We start from the raw sequence: 19575 nt of genomic DNA, 5'->3' as shown, positions 1-19575 counted from the left end.
ACAGCATGTAGAAGTAATTTTACAGTATTCGCGCGAGTCAAAGCTGTGGACAAATGGTGAACAAAAGTGTGTGGACAATTAGACGCTTCCTTTCAATTTTTCATGATCATTGTCAAACTTTTTAAAAAATTAAATTTCAGAAATACATGAGTTTGAATATGGATCGCCCGATCAGAATTCAAGCCAATCCGATCCAAAATTGCTCTTATCAATCAATCGGAACAACATTTTCTGCCATCTATATCTATATATATATATATAGATGGGCTATGGTGCATTGCAATGCATGGAGGGGTTTATGCATTGGACCATAAATCTAAAATTCAAAATCCAAATGACCGATCCAAACCGTTCATCTTGTTCTCCATATTAATATGTTCTTGGAGACCAAATTTTACATTTTTCTGAATTTTTTACTATTTATTAAGTATTTTACAAAAATGTTGATCCAACGGTGGCTTAACAAAACAGTAAAATCAGCAGCCACCATTGGATCAACAATTTTGTAAAATACTTAATAAATAGTAAAAAAATTCAGAAAAATGTAAAATTTGGTCTCCAAGCACATATTAATATGGAGAATAAGATGAACGGTTTGGATCGACCATTTGGATTTTGAATTTTAAATTTATGGTCCAATGCACAAATCCCTCCATGCATTGCAATGCACCATAGCCCATCTATATATAATTATATATATATATATAGAGTTAGGCTGGGTGCTATGGATAGCATAGTGGCCTCCCGTGCTACGGCTCAATATTCGAGTTTTCAAAATCCAAACGGTCGATCTGAACCGTTCATCTTATTCTCCATATTAATATCTGCTTGGAGACCAAATTTTACATTTTTCTGATTTTTTTTACTATTTATTAAGTATTTTACAAAATTGTTGATCCAACGGTGGCTGCACAAAACAGTAAAACCGTTGGATTAGCGATTTTCAAAGTGGCTTAATAAATAGTAAAAAAATTCAAAAAATTATAAAATTTGGTCTCCAAGCAGATATTAATATGGAGAATAAGATGAACGGTTCGGATCGACCGTTTGAATTTTGAAAACTCGAATATTAAGCCGTAGCATAGAGGCCACTATGCTATCCATAGCACCCCAGCCTAACTCTATATATATATATATATATAGATAGATAGATAGATAGATTCATAGCACACCAACTTAAGATGAATAAATAAATCAAATTCCCAGCATTTCAGCTTGTTTGTTTAAATGGGAAAAAAACACGAAATTAAAGAGAGCCAAAATTACTGCCCACATTCCATCCCTCGCCCTCTTCCAAAAACAAGAAGAAATCCACAAAAATGCAAAAAAAAAAAATGCACCATTTTATCCTTTCAAACAATGAGAAAATGCATGGCAAAAGACAAAAATGCATTTCCAAATAATGGTAAAGCTATAAAATAAAACAATGAAATGAATTTACATATATATATAGAATGGTTAAAGAATTAAGGTTTGATTTCAATGACACCCTCTTCCAAATCCGATGGCTCCGGCACCACCTCTCGAGAAGATCTTTTCTGTGTAAAAGATTTTTCACTCCCTTGTGACTTCATTGAATGCCTGAAACTGCGATTCTCCACAACCTGACCCGATGAAGCAATATCAGACCCGAACCGCCAGCTGCCATGAAATGCACCTCGCCATGAGCTCCTATTAGACATGCTTCGAATCCGACCTGACAACGAACTTGACCTCTCCTCCTCTCTCACAACCCTTAATGGATTCTCAAGAGCCTTTAACACGTACCGCGCGGGTGGTCTTTTTGACGGCCTAGAGTTTAGGCATGATTTCGCTACTAAGGCCATGGCCCATACCTCCTCCAAATGGTCTTCATAGAGAAATAGAGATGGATCAATGATTTTTACAATTAGGTCCCTGTCATGTATAGTTATGTGGGTCAATGCCATCTCGATCCAGTCAGCTGTGGCCGGGTCCTCAGATCCACTAAGACCGAGCTTACCGGTTACTAGCTCAAGTAGTACCTTACCAAGACAAAATATATCGTAGGAGCATGCAGCTGGTGGTCCTGAAAATATGAGATATAAAGATTCATTTAGCATAGGTGATAAAAAAAGGGGAGAGAACAAAAATTGGGATGAGAAGTAACACATACCAGAAATGGCCTTGTCAAGTGACCTACATGTGAAAGTAGACGTTAGAAACTAGCAAGAGTTTTCTTTTATTTCAAAAGAAAATAAAGTAAAACAGAAAGAAGTACCTAAGTTTTGGGGGAACAAAAAAAAAAAAAAAACTAAATTAAATTTTGTGTCATTTGCAGTTCTGGAAATTATTGGACAAATTTTCAGAAGACTTCCCTTGTTCAGTATGATAAGCAACTTTCAACGTTGTTGAATCTGTTTTGTAAGAAATTCTGAATTTTTGATAGTACATCGCAATACTCCCGTAAGCAACATGGAAGCATTATCTAAATTAAACCTAAAACTTCAACATCTGAGACTCTGTTTTTAAAGATAATCACTTAACAGCTAGAAGTGCACTGCTAATTCATCTTTCTATGGTAAAATCCTGTCAAAGGTAAGAAGCAGCAACTATTATTGACCACGTACCTTTGTTTTCTCAGACTACCAGGAATACCATCAAATTAGCACTTACATTTTGATTCAACTATACATTTAATTTAAATCACCTTATAAGTTATCAAATTCACCAAGTAAGAAAAAAAATCAGATGATCAAATCATATGACTTGGAACAAGTAGGATCTATTTCTGTGAAGAAAACATAATGGGGTATATTGTGTCCAGTCGGTACGAGTCAACAAATGAGATCCCGAGTCAAATAATTCCAAAATCAGGATATAATCTAAACCAGACAGAAAGCAAACTTAAAAGAGTTTCAATTAAGAAATTACAATAACAGTAAAAGAACAGAAAAGCTTACTTCGAAGACTTCAAAATTCGAGAAAATACACTGTTGTGGCCATCCCCTTGTTGTGCACAAATCTCACTCAAACTTCCAAGCCTCACCTCAAATTTGTCATCTAGAAGAATACTGCTTGCTTGAATATCTCTACAGTTCAAACAGAAAAGGTACAGAGATTAGTGCCTGATCATACTAGGTTTTGTTGATTTACAGTGTTAAATATCGATCCCCTATTTTATGGGAGATTTATAAACTACAATAGGAGCTTGCTCATATTCTTATATAGTTGAGGCTAAATATCAACACAGGCAGGAATGCAGGAATGCAGGATACATGTACCAGTACCACACATATTGTAGTCAGTATATACTTGAAGGGTATTCAAGTCATACCAATCTAAATATATAGGCATTCAAAGTACGACCCATGCAACCTCCTCCCCTACTTAGGCCTGCACTTTGTTTAATTTTGACTAAAAATAAAATTTATTCAAAATCTGTACCTATGCACAATTGGAGGATTGCACTCCTGGTGCAAGATACAAAGTGCTTCGGCAACTCCGGTTGCAATTTTCAGCCTAGTTATCCAGTCTAAAGATGGCAACTCCTCTAATTGTGATTCCCTTTCCAATTCCAATTCCAATTCCTCTTTTTCTACCTCTTTATGCCTCTTATGCAAAGCCCCTGTCAAGTCCCCTTTTGGCATGAATCGGTACACAAAGAACTCTACCTTGTCTTCATCCCGCACAAAACGTCCCAAAAATGGTACGAACCTCGAATGCGTCATCTTCTCAAAGAAACTCAATTCCCCTATAACTCCCTCCTTTTTGACAAGGCTGCCATTGACACGTTTCACCGCCACGTGGGACCCATCTTCCAGCATCCCATGATAGATGTCTCCAGTGTGACCATGTTTGAGACATTTGTCCTCTGCAAAGTCTGATGTGGCACGTGCTAGTTTGTCAAAGGTGAATGAATCTGCAACTGCTGATGGATTTTGAGTACCAGTAGGAGAGGTTGGTACCGGTAATGTGGCAATGGGAGAAGCTTGGGCATGAACACTACTGGTTAAGCCACTGCCTCTCCTGCTCATTGGTTGCGTTCGGTTTTTCCTCGAGAATATGCAAATGATAACAAACATAATTATAGCAAGTAGCACAATCAATCCAGCTGCACCAATAGACCCTGCTAAAATATACTTATTTTTATTTTTTTTAGTTTTTGATTTTTTTAGTTTGCTCCTAAATGAAGTTTTTGTTGTTGGAAGGTTTGGCATTGTAGGAGCAAGGGCAGAAGGTAAATTGGTAAATTGATCATACAGTAGACCTCTCTGCTTGTAGAACTCAGAACAATCTGATATGCTTCTCTGATTAGATGCATTACTGAAGCAATTCATATAATTTGCTATAACATGGGTATTTAAAGAGCCCTCAAAATAATTATTAGAGATGTCAGAAAGATTGAAGCTTCGCATAAATGATTCAACTGCCGGAGAGACCTTGCCGTGAAAAAGATTATTTGATAGGTTAAAAGTATATAAAGTGCCAAATCTACGGGTTGGCAGTGTGCGTGTTACCTGACCCGTCAGCTGATTTGATGACAAATCAAGGTAATTCAACTCTGGAAGCGCCCAAATCGAATCGGGCACACTACCCGTAAGATTGTTAAACCCAATATCAATGTGACTGAGGGAGGGAACATAACCTAGTTGTGATGGTATCGTACCAGTAATGTTATTGTGTGAAAGGACCAAACTTTTCAAGCTGGAGAGAAGAGCAAGCTCGGAAGGTATGGACCCGGTAACACCCGTGAACCCAAGGTCCAGGGTCGTGAAGCCTGACCCGAGCTGGCGGCCAAACCAGATTGGTATGGAACCCGGTAAATAGAAACCAGAGGCATTAAATGTGGTTAGATGAGACAAGTTTTGCAAAGCATCTACAGAAAATTGTGGGTTTAACCTGCCAATCCGGGTGCGACGGAGACCTGTTAAGGATATGGAAACGACCCGACCAGATAAGCATTGGACTCCAGTCCAGGTGGTGCAAGGGTCGGATTTGAGAGGCCAGTAGGTGGAACGGATAGAGAGAGAGGAGCGGAGGCTGTACAAGGCGAAGAAGTCTGTTGAGTTTGATAATGGCTGGGTTTGAATGGGAGAGAGAAGAAAGAAGAGACAGAGGAGGAGAGAGAAAGTCATGTGCAATGTTGATAATGCATCAATGCATCAATGCATCTGGAGAGAGAGAGAGAGAGAGAGAGAGATGTTGGTTCTGGAAAAAGGAGAGGAGCTGAGAGTTAATGAAGAGAGAGAAATGAATGAATGAAGAAACAGAGAGAAGGAGAGGGAGAGGGATACGCACTCGATGGTGGTGAGGGAAGAGAAAGGTGGAGTTGACTATGAAGAAGAATATAATTAAGTGGGGTGGGGTGGGGCAGCACAGCAACAAATGCAACAAAGGCGGGAAGTGGTAATAATTACTAATAATTAATTAATTAATTATTAGTTAAATTAAAACGACAAGGAATAATTAAATTAAATTAAAGAAATGAAGTGGTAATAATCAAAGTAATTAACTTAGCTAGCTTAGCTGCATCTTGGTTCGCATTTCATGTTTTTAATGCCTGCCTGCCAAACACCTACACTACACACAAATACAATACTAGCTACTAGCATTACTATTACTATTACTATTACTAGCTACTATTACCAGGTCAATATAATTGTGGTTTGGTCTTTCTTCGCACAAGTGACGTGACGAGTCCAACTCTCCAAGTCAACAAGTCTCAATTTACCAGAAAAAACAAATAGCCTAATAATAGTGAAGAGTGAGAATAGAATAGTAGTAATTAATTTAATGCTGCACCGCACAGATGAGATACTCGTACATTTAATTAATTTGTTCATACTCAGAGAGAAATAACGTTCCTTCTCCACTTATTCAATTTATCTTATTGGATATAAAAATAACTGATTCTTCGATGGATGACAGAAATAGTTGATGTCTCCAACAAAAGTAAACAAAGTATCAAACGCGATGAGTTGGAATTTATGTCGTCTTTCGTAAGTTAAGTTTTTTAACGGAAAAAAAAAACGACTAAATAATTTGATCGGAACAAATACCAAGTTTAGAGCTGGAATTCATGGTCTTTTGTTAGTTTTTTCACGGAAAAAATGACATAATGATTTAATCAGAACAAATACAAAGTTTAAGTTTAGTAGCTAGTGAAGAACAAATTATGATTGAGTGACCAATTCGTTACAAACAGTAAAGTTCAAATGACAATTCTTGTCAAGTTATATTGCCAATTGCTCCAGCTATTGGATCTGAAGAATTTTATATCAAACTACAGCAAAGTTCAAGAACTAAATATCATATACAGATATCAATTGTATCGTTTTTCCTCGTGTTCCCTCAAATTGACCAAATTACGTGTCCAGAGATCACGACATAAAAATATGAAATGAATAAACCAATTGGCCATCAAGATTAATAAACTATTTGCACGCAAACGGAAATGATTTGTAAACTATTATCACTGAAAAGAGACAAATTTAACAGGTAGGTCTAAATATTATGATTTGCTTCTACTAGTGTTATTGAAGGAAGAAGCCACCTCCTGGACAATGGAAAGAAAAGTAAAAGCAAGATTGAGGGTCATCCTAATATTATCCACAGTAGCAGAATAACTTAATACCTCAATATCATCTCCTCTAATATATATTTTTTTTTTCTTTTATCCTTTTTTTTTTCCCACAAAAACCAAGTAACAATAAACACAGTTAAGAGGGGTCCCATGTTTTACAAGCATAGGTTTAACTCTCTTCCTGACATAATTGAAGTATATATAAAGACAGCTAAATCTACCTCTAACCAAAAATTAGACATGGCTCTCATATTTGAACCTTTTTACCCGTACATCATTCAAGGAATTCCCATAACCCTTGCCAGTCCCACCCGGGCTAGCGGGTCTCTTCTTGCGGGTCCCAGCCTCAGGTGAGTGCAACTCACCATCTATAGACAGCTCCCCTTCCTCCCCCTTGTCATTTCCATGGTAACCATTTTTTGTATTTTCCACATGGCCACCACTATGTCCCTTCTTATTAGAAATAGCAAGCTCGACACCATGTTCCAGTTCTCTCTCTATAAGGTCGTCTTCATCAAACACATCAACCTTTCTGGAGTTATCTAGCTTTGATTTGCGCCTTTTCTCCACCAGTGCCTTGACCTTGTCAGTGTTGATTTTCTTCATGGCATCTGAGACCATCGGTGACGAAGCAACCCTAGATGGGCCACCATCAGAGGTTGGCCCGGCATGGTTGTCTTGTTGCAGCTGCTGTTCATCAGGCTTGCTGTGGTGGGGCCCATTCAAGGAAGAGTGGTGCCGCACTGTTGGTGGTGTGGGGTGGCCATTGCTGCTTGGATGGTGGTGGTGAGAGGCTGATGATGGGTCCCCACTTTCAGAGGGAGGTGCTTTAACCGGAGTGCGAGGCTGGTGGCTGGCAGAGCTGCCCTCGGCCTCTTCGTTGGCAGTGGCTTCACCTTGGGAAAGAGGGGCTATACGGTTCTGCTCATATAGCTCCAGCATCTGATTGCTAACCTCTGTCATTTTTTTAAAAATAAAAATTATATCCATGGAAAATAATTAATGTTAGATATGACCAAACACACCATAAACTAATTCAATTTTTCATTCCTTTCTCATTAAACCATGTCTTTGCTATCTTAATTTAAGATATATATTGCTTAAAGAATTGTATACCAGACCAGATATGAAACCCCAGATCGAGCTAATTCTGGTTAATTGATTAAAAAAACCAACAGATAGTGCAATAAACCAAAATCTCCGTTTTTCTACAGAAAGAACTACAGACTTCAAATATTTCAGCTGTTTTCTCCTATTTGCTACTTTAAACTTCCTCCAAATGAACAAAGTTTCAATGTCTCATGCTTTGTGCATGGGTGTACACCATGTGGTAGAGGGTGGGTGTTGGTATGGGGTTTGTCGACAGTACAATAAATTTGAAAGTGTGAATTTATGCAGGGGTCAAAACGAATTTTCACACACAAACCTTCTAGCTGGCGGGGGGTGACATCAAATTCCTGCCACCAAACCTTATCTCCATCAGAAGGGAGCTTTACTTTCAGAAACTTGGCCGCCAAGAAAATGGCACCCGCCGCTATGTGGTGTGGTTTGAACTGTAAGCACAGCGACGTTCTTAGCCTGTTCCATTACCATTACCCCCTTTAAATTCCAACTAATGGTACTACATGCAGTTTGTATCTTTTTATTTTGGTAATTGTACCGTACCCATCATTGACGAAATTCCAGGCAACCTGTGCAAGGGCATTTTGGGCAACGTGGAATTTCTTTATCGCCTCCACAAGCGGCTTGTATGGGTGATGGACATTAAGATCAAAAGCTAAAGTAGCCAGCACAAGTCTTTCGCCTATTAATATTAACTCCTTCTGTTGTTCATAGACTTCCTGAATAAATAAAAAAAAGACAATTTCTCCATCAAAAGGAAGTTCTGGCAACCTTCATACATTTCCTAAATAGTAAATTGATAACAGAAAGACAATTTGTTCATAGACCTCTGTTGTTCCATTTTAGTATAAATGTTCACTGGCATGCATAAAACATCACCAACAAATATAGTGAACTTGCATACGTGGTCAGATAACATGAAGGGGTTGGAACAACTACTACCTAACTAACAACGTAAATAATCACTCGTCAGACATCATTTCCAGCTCTCTAGTACCTTTTAACTGGTCAAACTCTTTCAGAACACTTTTGGCAAACAAATGCAAGGGTATAAAATCCAAGTCAAATACAGCCGTTTAATGAGATAATAGGGATGGTGCACACTTAGGTTGGAACCCAGTGCCTACAGCACCACCCAATCACAAGGCCTAGCAACATATTTTACATTGTAGTAGATAGACTTCATAAGAAGAAGATGAGTAAATCTTCACCAACTTGGGAAAAAACAGGGGCTGAACAAACTCATTTACTGACCAAATGTGAACAAAAATCAAAGAGCATATTTTGTAAAAGTATCATTGCAAAGTGCTTTTTAAGTTTAGACCAGTAAGGAACAGCAGATTCCACTATTGCCAATGACTAGTACAATAAAAAATTCCAAGACTTTGTTGATGGAAATTATAATAATAATAATAATTGCCTGTCAAGAAAAAACCATAAACCTGACATTGTTAAATGATCAGAATAAACTTTACCACAGCAAGAATTTATAAAAAGGTAACAAGGAATTGTCATAAAAATAAAATAAATGGAACATCTTTTTCAAATGAAGACCAGAACCAAGTAGAAATTATTTCCCATAAAAATAATGTTTAAAATGATGATCTTGAACCAACTCGGTATATAGCTTAGTCAATGTATATGGGGCTTAATGTCCAAATCAAAAGAGATTGAGATTGCTCAAGTTCCCCATACGACAATGTCACAATTCTTTTCTAGAATTAAAAAATTTGAAATGCATGAATACATCAGAACTCTTAGAATCAAGCTATATTCAAGAATTGAACTTTCATTTAGAAGAAAACAGAAAAGATAAATATAGACAAATAATAATCAGAATAAAGATGCAAAACATTTTAGGTTTCTTTGTAGAGTAAAATGCAGCAACCACTACACAATCTTCACACAATTTCAAATGTTCTTGCATTTGCAGCCAGTATACACAATTTTGGGTTTCATGCAAATCTGTCATTAAACCACAACTCGTATTCTTTAGATAAACTAAAGAACACACCAGCCAGCCAGAGATAGCAAGCACTGGCCCGGCAAGGAATGTCTTTCTTAAGACAACAACCCCAGACCCGACCCGAACCGGAACAATCTGTGCATGTAACCCAACTAGACCTGAACCCAAACTAACCCAGACCAGGGCTGAACCAAAACATAAAACCAAGGTCTCGGATCCAATTGACCCAATATACAGCCGAAAACCTGAATAACCTAAGATTTGAAACAGCCAAAACACAAAGTGACCCATTACCTGAGATAACTTGGACTCCAATGACCGGAACCCAAAATAACTGGAACCCAATTGACCGGTACGCCAACCTAAATGTTTTACGACCTGAAAATGACCCAAACAGAAACGACCGAACCCACCCGATTGCCATTTCCACGGTTGGCGAAAGCAGAATTGTTCAGACGTTCAAGGAGCAGAAACCAAATGAATAATAATAATGCCTAATTGCTTTACCCGTTGTTTGATTCGCTGTACCGCATCGGCATCTTTCTTGTTGATGATCTCGTAGGAGACAAGAATAACATCCTTCAACGGCCTTGGAGTCTCCTCCACTTTCCCAGCAAGAAACATGCACACTGTTGCTATTGTCTGTACCAAAAAAGAAAATTGACATATAAATAATAACAATGATACAAAAACTTTCATCAGTCGTATAAGTGCTCTCGATATCTCAAAAACTTTCTCCAATATCTCAAACCATCATTGCTTTCTCTTTACTGTATAAACAATATAGAAAACCTTGACTTGAATTTAATAACAAAATAGGAAATCTTGAATCATCATCCAAAAAATAACAATCAACCTATTACAAGATTCACAACTTTGTAAAAATAATCAAGGATAAGACACAGATAAGATGAAATCTAAAACAGTATAGCACAGAATGTGGCAGACTAGAACTCAACAGGAGAACAGTCTTCTCCCCATTCTTCTCTCTATTCCACTTCTCCATTACTTACTGATATTTATTCTCTTACCAACAATAATGGAGAAGCAGAAAGATTAAAACAAATGGCAGGTAATAAAAAAAGAAGTGTGATCGGAACAAAATATGGACATTCCACAACATCCATGCGTTGTTATACCACATACAAAGGGCCTTTCTATAATAAAAATTGAGCCTTATGTATGAAAAAGTTTTGATGTGCAACCAAAATCAGTACTTTCCAGAAAGATACGACAGAAAATAATTTGAAGATGAGCACCAACCTCACATAAGCAGAAGAATTAATGAAAACAAATATGCCAACACCAGCAAAGAAACACAACCAATGAACTTGAAACAGCAGAGTGCAACCAACACAATATGGCATATGAAATTATAAAAAAAAAAAAATAACATGAGAAGACATACTCGTCTATCATTCTTGGCATGCGATTGACGAAGGAAGAAGCGATGGGAAAACACTATGGCTGTTGCTATTGTCACTTGGGGCCTACACATCACAAAAAATTTATTAAAAACATAGCAAAGAAAATGGTTCTTTCAATTTTCTAATAGGCATCAAAAACAGTATAACAATGTCACTACCAAAAAAGCTCTTCATCAAAAACAGTATAACAATTTCACTGCCAAAAGCTCTTTGTATACCTTATAAGATCAATATATGGGAATAACTTTCTAGCTCACTAGACCTCCTTGACTTGTTGCGGCCTTTGCTGGTGTTTTTGTGGTTAAGATTTTTGCTGGACAAAATAGTTCTAATTTTTCTTTTATTATTTCCCAAAAGAACAAATGTTTTACAGTATTGCAATACTACCCACAACTCATATTCACAACTAACAGCCAGCAATTATTGTACTGCTTGAACACAACAGCCAATATCAAATAAACTATACTGGTTAAGGGGTAAAGAGACCTTGATGTCACGCTATACGACTTACACTTTAAGTCGCATGCCAAGATCTTGCAAGAAGGTGCAGTAAGACTTGCGTAGATACGTCTCTTTCTTCAGATCAATACCGTCTCCTCTGGAAGGAGAATTCTCTTCTATCTCCTTCCGGCTGTAGTACCAGGATGGACCAGTCTGGCCTATCTCCTCATGCCGGTATGGGCTATGATCTGTTGTGCTGCTGAGGTACGACTGGTCGCCATGTGGCGCCATAACAGATGCTGACCTTTAGCTGCGACTTTCTCCTCTTCTAATATCTCTTCTTATCAGATTAACTTGAGCTGTTGTGCTTCCAAAAGTACCAGGGTTCTCTATTCAGTAATGATGCCTGAAATGAAACAACACAACACAACACTAAAAATAATGTAATGTAATTGACATGTACCTACGATTACTGTCAATTAAAAAAATTTGCAAAAGTCCTTGGAGACTTCAAAATTTTCAGGTTAATACCAAGTAAGTAAGGAAACATATCCTACTATTTAAATTTCAATAAAACCTAGCAAAGATAGACTGGAAGGAGACACCTTCACATATGTTTTACTTCAATTAAAAAAAAAAAGATAAAAGTTTACCCTGACCTCTTTTATGAAGAAGATAACATAACCTAAATTGAGATTGAGGGATGTTAACAAAAGTATGGCTGAAATTATAAATCCACGAAAATTTGAAGTAAAACTGATAGCCAAGATTTCATTCCGCTAAATCTATTGAAAGGTATGTGAAACCCTAAATTTCGTAGTTTAAAACCAGCGGTAAATTCCGTAGCAAAGATTTGGTATTAGTGAAAGAAATGAACAAAAGAAGGAAGTTTGTGCGAATTTTTGTCAAGATCCCAAAGTTAGAAAGAAACAGACAGAGAGGGAGAGAGAGAGAGAGAGGGGAAAGCAAGAATAGAATTGCTGTAGAATGGATAAGTTGAGCGGCATGAATGCGAAGCCATGAAAAGAAATTTGAGGATGATAAGATGACTGACCTTGAAGAAACCCTAACCCTAACCCTAGCTTAGCTCGATGCGATGCGATGCGATGCGAGGTGCCGCCGACCGTGGGAGTTGGGAGTTTCACGCGAAGGAAGTCCCAAAAAAGAGGCCACAGGTTAGGGTTTCTAGTATTTAGCCAAACCTTTTTTCCCCCAAATTTCACGGATCTACCCTATACAAGTTCATATTTCTCAAAATGGTCCTGTCACATTTTTCTTTTCCAGTACCCCGGCCCGTCTTATTCCATCTTATTTTCTCCACTCACGATTGTTGACTCTACTTTTAAATTATACTTAAATAATTCATTTTAATGCTAATCTTGTTTTTTTTTAATTATAATTATGAAAATAAAAGTATTGAACAAACCAAAGAAATGTCGAAATAAAGTAGTTAAATGTTTACAAAGAACAGTATTTGCATTAAAAGAAACTCGTTTAACGTTAAAAATACGGTCATCAAATCATATATATATATATATATTTTTTATTATTTATTACCTGTTAAAAACAATTAAAGTATTGTATTGTATTGTATTCTGTTAAAAAAAATTAAACACGGGGACGTATTTAAAAATGAACATTAAAATAAATGTTCAAGGGATGATGCATTTGCATTTCCCTTTCTTAATATCTCTTTCAGAATTTCGAATAGCTTAAGCTGTTCCAATTTGGGCCAGATTCCTTTCCAATAATAATAATACAGAACAGGCTTAACTCCACTCCAGTTTCTACTTTCTAGCCTAGTTGTTTTTAGTTTTTGTTCTTTTATCTTTTAGCCTAGTTGGTACTTGGTTGGAACCATACTATCATATCATGTAATGTAAGAATTTTTCTATTAAGATCAATGCATGCCCAAGGGCTTTCACGGATCCAAGTGATGCCTAGCCTATATACTTTGCATTTCTGTAGTAAAGACCACAGCAGTACTGAGATTGGTGAACAAAATATTATTATTTTCAAAGTATACTTTAACGAGTTGAAAACATACTCTAATGTCCAAATATTGCCATATAGCAACTATTTATGAAAGCTCTCGTCTTTAGAATTAAATATCCACTAGTCATATCATAATTTATTGAATGCCTAACAAAAAATGCCCACAAGAAAAATATGCCCTTTCAGGTGCTTTTTTAGGCTAAGCTCAGTTCTCCAGATGGAACAGATCTTTTCATAAGTTTTTCCCATGACTCGTTTGTCTCCTTTATAACCTTCAAAGCATAATCCTATTAAATCAAAATTAAGAAACAAATTAGATACCTTAACAGAAGTGGCCATTTGGCTGACTTTCTAAAGATAAGTTTTATTTTTGAGACATCAATTACAAAGTATCTATTAAAATTACAAGGAAATGATCAGGTGTGAAGTGCTGTGAATCATGTTTTCCGCAACAAGAAAATCACAGATTAACAAAATAACAATATTTCTTCCACTTTTCAGACAATTTAATTGAGACCTTGTAAAAAATTTATTTAAAAATGAACATTATCTACCTTAGCAAAAATTAGAGTCGGGTATAGTCTGAGTTTTATGACCAAGTTAAAGCTGGCGGTCTAGTTAACCTCTGAAAGTTACCTTTCGAAAGGGCATCAATACCAAAAATCTATATTAAAGGCTGAAAAGGCATTAAACTCTAGTATCGTAGCATAGGAGTAAGGCTAGTATAAGCTCAAGATTACCAAGGTGCTTCAAAACCTATTCGATCAATTTCAAATGACGAATCCAAGCTCTCGAAACCAATCTATTTCATGAGTGATGTGTCAATATGCTAAATTGGTTAGTTTTCAATTTTATGTAGTACAAAGTCAACCGGTAAAAAGGAATATGAAATATGAATGTATTGAAACAAACTTATAGACCATTTCTTTTGGTTGTTGAATTTATACTAAATGAATTTGAAACTCAATAAATTTAAAATGTAAATGTATCACTCATGACATAAATTGGTTTCAACTTTCAACGATTTCAATTCATTGCTTGAAGTCGATCAATTGTTTTTGAAGTTAAGCTCGTCAATCATCTTGGTAAGCAAAAGTTCTTATAGCTTTACTCCATACATTTATGCTACTTTAGTACTGCACATGTACCAGGCAGCCTAGGATAGGTAAGGATGATAAACAACACATCCTAGTATTAGTCACTTCAATTAGGACTGAAATGTAGTAACAGGACACTTCACCAGTTCATATTAGGACAATATATGCTGGTGCTCTATGCATAGTACCAAGGGACAGTATTTGCCCAAATACCCAATGAATTTTCATTTGTAACAAGGCAGGAACTATTTAATAAAATATAGGTCTCTAGAATTATGCTTTTCTGCTCCTCTGACAAACTGACACCTTCAAAAGTTTTCTTCTCATGGTGTGTTCCAGAAAAATTACCTTTGCAGAATAAAAAAATCAGACAGAATAGAGGTCCCAAATATGTATTAGAGAGATGAATTCAATCAGATGAGAAAATTGTTTTCCTTGCAAAGTAGTCAGGTTTTTTTTTTTTTTTTTTTTTTTTTTTGAGACCTAACAAGTGATCGTGTGATAATTGGACTTTCTTTTGATAGCAAATGCTCTGCGGTGCTTCTAGCAAATGCCTATAAATGGTGGGGGGGTGTTGCAAAATATTAAAATACAAAAAAATTGAAAGATTCTAAAAAGAAACAATAAATGACCTTGCTAGCAGCCTTGTTCCCGAGACCAAATTGGTTAGCTGGCTTTCCATCAGGAATCTTGTAATCTCTGAACCAGTCTCTTATTGCTGTAAGAGTTCCCTAAACAATAAACATATACACTAATTATACAACATAACTTAACAGATTTTGAAAGGATAATAGTTTTATCATAGAACAACATTTTAACATATAAGCCAGGATCAAGAGTCCAAACTAAAAGATAACGATTAAGAGAACTTTTCCAGGTTCCTACCAGGCTATCATAGGATATTGATTAACAAAAGTCTCTATGATGCTGGTATTAGAACCATACTTACTTTTCTCATACTGGGTCATGTCTGGTGTCGATAGTACAATACTTTCAAGTCAGATGGATTGAATCCGCAACCATACCCAAACCCCTGGATAGTCAGGTCAGGTAGGTCCAAGTTCTGGTCCTGAACCAAGTTATTTCTTTGTTTCCGTTGAAAGAAAAAGAATATTCTTACTAGAAGCAGTATGAATGAGGTAGATAAAGCAAATCAACTTCAATATTCAATGAGCTATTAAAAAAAGAGTACCTTGCATTTTCTGAAAAAAAAAAAAATCACATTCCATATCCTTATAATTGAAGTGGGTAAAGCGTACTTAGAACAAATATTTAGAATGAAACATCGTAATCAAATCTTCCTAACTCCTTCGAAGGAACTGCTATTTAAAAACACTATTGACGACAAATGCTTGAGGCGGGCAGGGGGCGGAACTAGAAAATTGAGATTGGGGGGCTGAAGAAATTATTGTAGTGTAATTTTATTTTATAAGGGGGGCTAAAAGGGTATAAATACTTATACGGATTATAAAATATAAAGGAGTGAAACTGCTAATTTTAAATTTATATAGGGGTGGCTTGCCACCCCTATCCAAATCCAATACATGGATCTGCCCCTGGAGGCAGGAATTGTATAGAAGTCATGTAAAGTTGGATTGTAGACATATTGTGCATCATAAAAGGATTTCACTAACTTGCAGATTTAATTTTACCAAATTACTGCATTAGCTTTAACATAAACCCGGTAGTTTTCACTGGTATCAGGTTGGGTAGGTCTTGAACAGGTCCCTAACTACCAATTCAGGATCCTGCCTCACATCACTATGCCAGTACAAAGTAAGACCCGCACACAATCAATTTGATTAGACCCGAGCAGGTCCAGTAACATATAATATAGATACAGGTACCACTGATTTGTAGGTGTGTGAATTTGTTGGATAATTTTTTAAAGCTTCTAGCATTGTCTTGAGGATGTAAAACCTGTTTTGCAAATTGCCGGCATAAAAAACATATGTTTCTTCATACCGGAAAATGTTTCTCTACATCGTTGACATCATTAACAAGAGAAGCTCTGGGGTCATCCAATGAGATTGCAATAATTTTCCAATCAAGTTCTCCTTCGTCTATCATAGCTAAAGTAGCCAAGGGTTTGACCTTTAAAATCTCACCTATCTTAGCCTTTCTGTCTCCTATCTCCACCACATCCACTATTATCAAAAGCAAAGGAGAAAAGGAAGGGGAAAAAAATGAACTTAAATAAATAAATAATAGTATGGTTATAATGAGAGAAAGAATAAATGATATAGAATGGAAAAGAAAAGGCAAGAGATTGTAGACCTGGGTCATTATCCCCAAGAGCACCTTCGACTTGTTGATTTGCAAGAGAGGGGTCTTCCCATGTTTGGGGTAGTAATCCATAATTCCAGTTGATATTGTAGCTGCCACCAAAATGACATGACATTCTGATTCTGATTCTGATTCTGATTCTGATTCTGACAGAATGGCTGAAACATTAATTAATTGCAGATATAAAATGAAAGTCTTACGGGTAGTATCTGAGCTTGCCCTTCTTAGTATCCTGTTTGATGGGAGTATAGGCCTCATCTGTGGCGATCTCCATTTTGGCACTGGTCTCTTTGGGGATCTCGACGATGAAATTGAAGACACCATCTCCCAGGTGCAATGGCACATCGTGCCAGGGGGAGACCTGCTTCTCAGATGAGTCAAGGAAGAAAACCCTGTAATCTAGGGTTTCAGGCTGCCCCACCTCCTTGGTCTTGAAATTGAAATTGGTCTTGAGAAGAGCCGAAGGGGAGGTGAAGTGAAAGTGGCGCCGCTGCTGGCGGAGAGAGAAAGCGGAGGGGGAGGTGCGAGGAAGGCGGATACGGCGGAGAGATGCCGACACGGCGGTCAAACGGGCGGTGGATACAGTGGCTGCTGCCATGGCGATGAGAGCTTGAGGGCGGCCTAATAATTTATGAGTAGTGACAAATGTCATATATTTATATTTATATTGTGGTTTGTTTGTTTTTAGTGGATAAAAATAGACGCCAGGTCGCCAGCCATTAGCCATATACATATATGATATGATATGATATGATTGCTTTAATGCTTTGCGAAGAGTTAGTCTGGGTTGCTATGGATAGGACAGTGGCCTCCATTCTACGGCTCAATATTTGAGTTTTTGAAATCCGAACGTTCGATTCGAACCGTTCATCTTATTCTCCATATTAATATCTGCTTGGAGACCAAATTTTACATTTTTCTGAATTTTTTTACTATTTATTAAGTATTTTACAAAATTGTTGATCCAACGGTGGCTGCACAAAACAGTAAAACTGTTGGATTAGCGATTTTCAAAGTGGCTTAATAAATAGTAAAAAAATTCATAAAATTATAAAATTTGGTCTCCAAGCAGATATTAATATGGAGAATAAGATGAACGGTTCGGATCGATCGTTTGGATTTTGAAAACTCGAATATTGAGCCGTAGCATAGAGGCCACTATGCTATCCATAGCACCCCAGCCTAACTCCTTTGCGAATAGATAAAGTTGATGATTCCCCTCCCCTCCCCTCAAATTGAGCTTTGGAGGGAGGGAGGGACTCAAGTCAAGTCACTCAGGGATAGGGGTGAGTAAATCGCTCATAACTCGTGAGCCGCTCATAACTCGCTCATTAAAAGCTCGCCTAAACTCGCTCATTTATCCGCTCATTTAAACTCGCTCATTAACAACTCGCTCATTTACTTAATGAGCGAGCATGAGCATGACCCAACTCGCTCATAACTCGCTCATTAAGAATTTGTCACATCTAATCCCTGCCACATTTAATCCTATATAATTATGTGTAACATCAACCTTGCCTCATTAAGATTGATAGATAGTGACCATAATTTCATATTTAATCCTGTGTAATATACTAATATTCATAGTTTCATATTCATTTTTTTTTGTAAATCGGCAGAATCGAAACCTCCGCCTAAAGTCCAAAACAAGTAATAGTCATAACAACTCGCTCATTTAAATGAATTATGACAATTTGTTGGATTTTGTTATGATGACTTTTAACAAATTTTGTTATGCGTGGACAAACTATATAATTTTGTTATGAGTCATAAGTCATAACTCGTGAGCCGCTCATAACTCGCTCATTAAAAGCTCACTCATTTACAACTCGCTCATTTATCCGCTCATTTAAACTCGCTCATTTACTTAATGAGCGAGCATGAGCATACCCTAACTCGCTCATGCTCGCTCATTAATCACCCCTACTCAGGGATACTCCATTTTCTTTTCCTTCGAATTTCTAAACTAAACTGCTCAAATTTCGGAGGTGAAAATTATTGGATGACGTGTGTTTTGAAGTATTTGGATCATCTATTAAGAATGAGAATCAAAATAAAATAATTCCAAGTTGATGCGAAGTGTTCAGAGCAAATTGAATCCGGGTAAGAGAGGGACCCACTGACCCTCCTCGACTCCAATCCAACCCAATTACCACTTTTTTTCTTCTGGAAACTCGAGATTATCGAAACAAAACCTAACACCTAAATTGGACCCGATCCGACTCGGAAAAAAAAAACTGATGACTCAGGTATTGTGCTTTGATCGGACTAATACCGTAGCGAATTTTTTTTTAATATAAAAATTATTATAGAGTACTCCAGTTGTTAGATCCACAGAAAGATGGAAGATAATTTTTCTTCTTGTCCAATATTATCATATCTCTTGTGTCTAAAAATATAAAATTTGTAGGTTCTATGTCAAAAAAATTCAGTTTGAAATACAAATAAGGCGGCCATTTTTATTAATATTCCTAAAAAAAATCAAAATTTTAAAAATGTCCCTGCTCCTAATTTTTTTTTTTAAACATGCCCTGACCGTCAGAATTACGGGCGGCCCATTTAACAGATGAAGCGCCAGCCCGCCAGGCGGCCCACAAGCCGAATGAGGCGCCACAGGCTGGGGCGCTCCATGAGCCAAGTGAGGCGCCACACCCCCGGGCGCCCCATGCCCCATATATCCAACCCGAACCCTCACGC

General features: G+C 37.1%; 3 protein-coding genes across 5 annotated transcripts; all 3 read right to left on the bottom strand.

Moving 5' to 3' along the window:
* Positions 1–1179: 1179 nt before the first annotated feature.
* Positions 1180–5119, bottom strand: LOC144574403 (putative LRR receptor-like serine/threonine-protein kinase At2g16250). Its single transcript, XM_078324365.1, has 4 exons — positions 3406–5119; positions 2922–3050; positions 2135–2157; positions 1180–2047 (listed from the first exon to the last, which is right to left on the bottom strand). The coding sequence occupies exons 1-4, from the start codon at positions 5094–5096 to the stop codon at positions 1467–1469; spliced, it is 2424 nt and encodes an 807-aa protein (XP_078180491.1). The 5' UTR covers positions 5097–5119; the 3' UTR covers positions 1180–1466.
* A 1351-nt stretch (positions 5120–6470) lies between these two features.
* On the bottom strand, positions 6471–12698 carry LOC144574010 (cyclin-T1-3-like). Of its 3 annotated transcripts, none has more exons than XM_078323820.1 (7): positions 12555–12695; positions 11571–11906; positions 11041–11122; positions 10140–10274; positions 8210–8385; positions 7971–8122; positions 6471–7500 (listed from the first exon to the last, which is right to left on the bottom strand). In XM_078323820.1, exons 2-7 carry the CDS (start codon positions 11789–11791, stop codon positions 6779–6781), a joined length of 1488 nt encoding a protein of 495 aa, XP_078179946.1. In that variant the 5' UTR covers positions 11792–11906; positions 12555–12695; the 3' UTR covers positions 6471–6778. The 3 variants fall into 3 exon arrangements, with proteins under 3 accessions (XP_078179946.1, XP_078179947.1, XP_078179948.1); XM_078323822.1 differs by lacking the exon at positions 6471–7500 and adding an exon at positions 7522–7813 and having other exon boundaries at positions 7914–8122; positions 12555–12698; XM_078323821.1 differs by lacking the exons at positions 11571–11906; positions 12555–12695 and adding an exon at positions 11252–11515 and having other exon boundaries at positions 11041–11209.
* A 788-nt stretch (positions 12699–13486) lies between these two features.
* PPA6 (pyrophosphorylase 6) lies at positions 13487–17579 on the bottom strand. The gene is made up of 5 exons (XM_078323734.1): positions 17079–17579; positions 16870–16970; positions 16558–16739; positions 15225–15323; positions 13487–13782 (listed from the first exon to the last, which is right to left on the bottom strand). The coding sequence occupies exons 1-5, from the start codon at positions 17528–17530 to the stop codon at positions 13690–13692; spliced, it is 927 nt and encodes a 308-aa protein (XP_078179860.1). The 5' UTR covers positions 17531–17579; the 3' UTR covers positions 13487–13689.
* Positions 17580–19575: the final 1996 nt, after the last annotated feature.

The sequence above is a fragment of the Carex rostrata genome, chromosome 22, assembly GCF_964058835.1.
Source record: "Carex rostrata chromosome 22, lpCarRost1.2, whole genome shotgun sequence".
In the NCBI taxonomy this organism is placed as follows: Eukaryota; Viridiplantae; Streptophyta; class Magnoliopsida; order Poales; family Cyperaceae; genus Carex; species Carex rostrata.
Note: the sequence above shows the minus strand (reverse complement) of the source record. Positions and strands in the feature narration are given on the sequence as shown.

Coding starts and splice junctions, on each gene's coding strand:
- PPA6 (XM_078323734.1), bottom strand. CDS start 17,530: ATGACATTTGTCACTACTCATAAATTATTAGGCCGCCCTCAAGCTCTC. Junction 16,740..16,869: donor TCTTGGGGATAATGACCCAG/GTCTACAATCTC, acceptor TTTTGATAATAG/TGGATGTGGTGGAGATAGGA. Junction 15,324..16,557: donor ATGTAGAGAAACATTTTCCG/GTATGAAGAAAC, acceptor TTTATTGTTTAG/GGAACTCTTACAGCAATAAG.
- LOC144574010 (XM_078323820.1), bottom strand. CDS start 11,791: ATGGCGCCACATGGCGACCAGTCGTACCTCAGCAGCACAACAGATCAT. Junction 8,386..10,139: donor TACAGCGAATCAAACAACGG/GTAAAGCAATTA, acceptor TTATTTATTCAG/GAAGTCTATGAACAACAGAA. Junction 7,501..7,970: donor CACCCCCCGCCAGCTAGAAG/GTTTGTGTGTGA, acceptor AAAAAATGACAG/AGGTTAGCAATCAGATGCTG.
- LOC144574403 (XM_078324365.1), bottom strand. CDS start 5,096: ATGACTTTCTCTCTCCTCCTCTGTCTCTTCTTTCTTCTCTCTCCCATT. Junction 3,051..3,405: donor AATCCTCCAATTGTGCATAG/GTACAGATTTTG, acceptor TTTGAACTGTAG/AGATATTCAAGCAAGCAGTA. Junction 2,048..2,134: donor ACTTGACAAGGCCATTTCTG/GTATGTGTTACT, acceptor TCATATTTTCAG/GACCACCAGCTGCATGCTCC.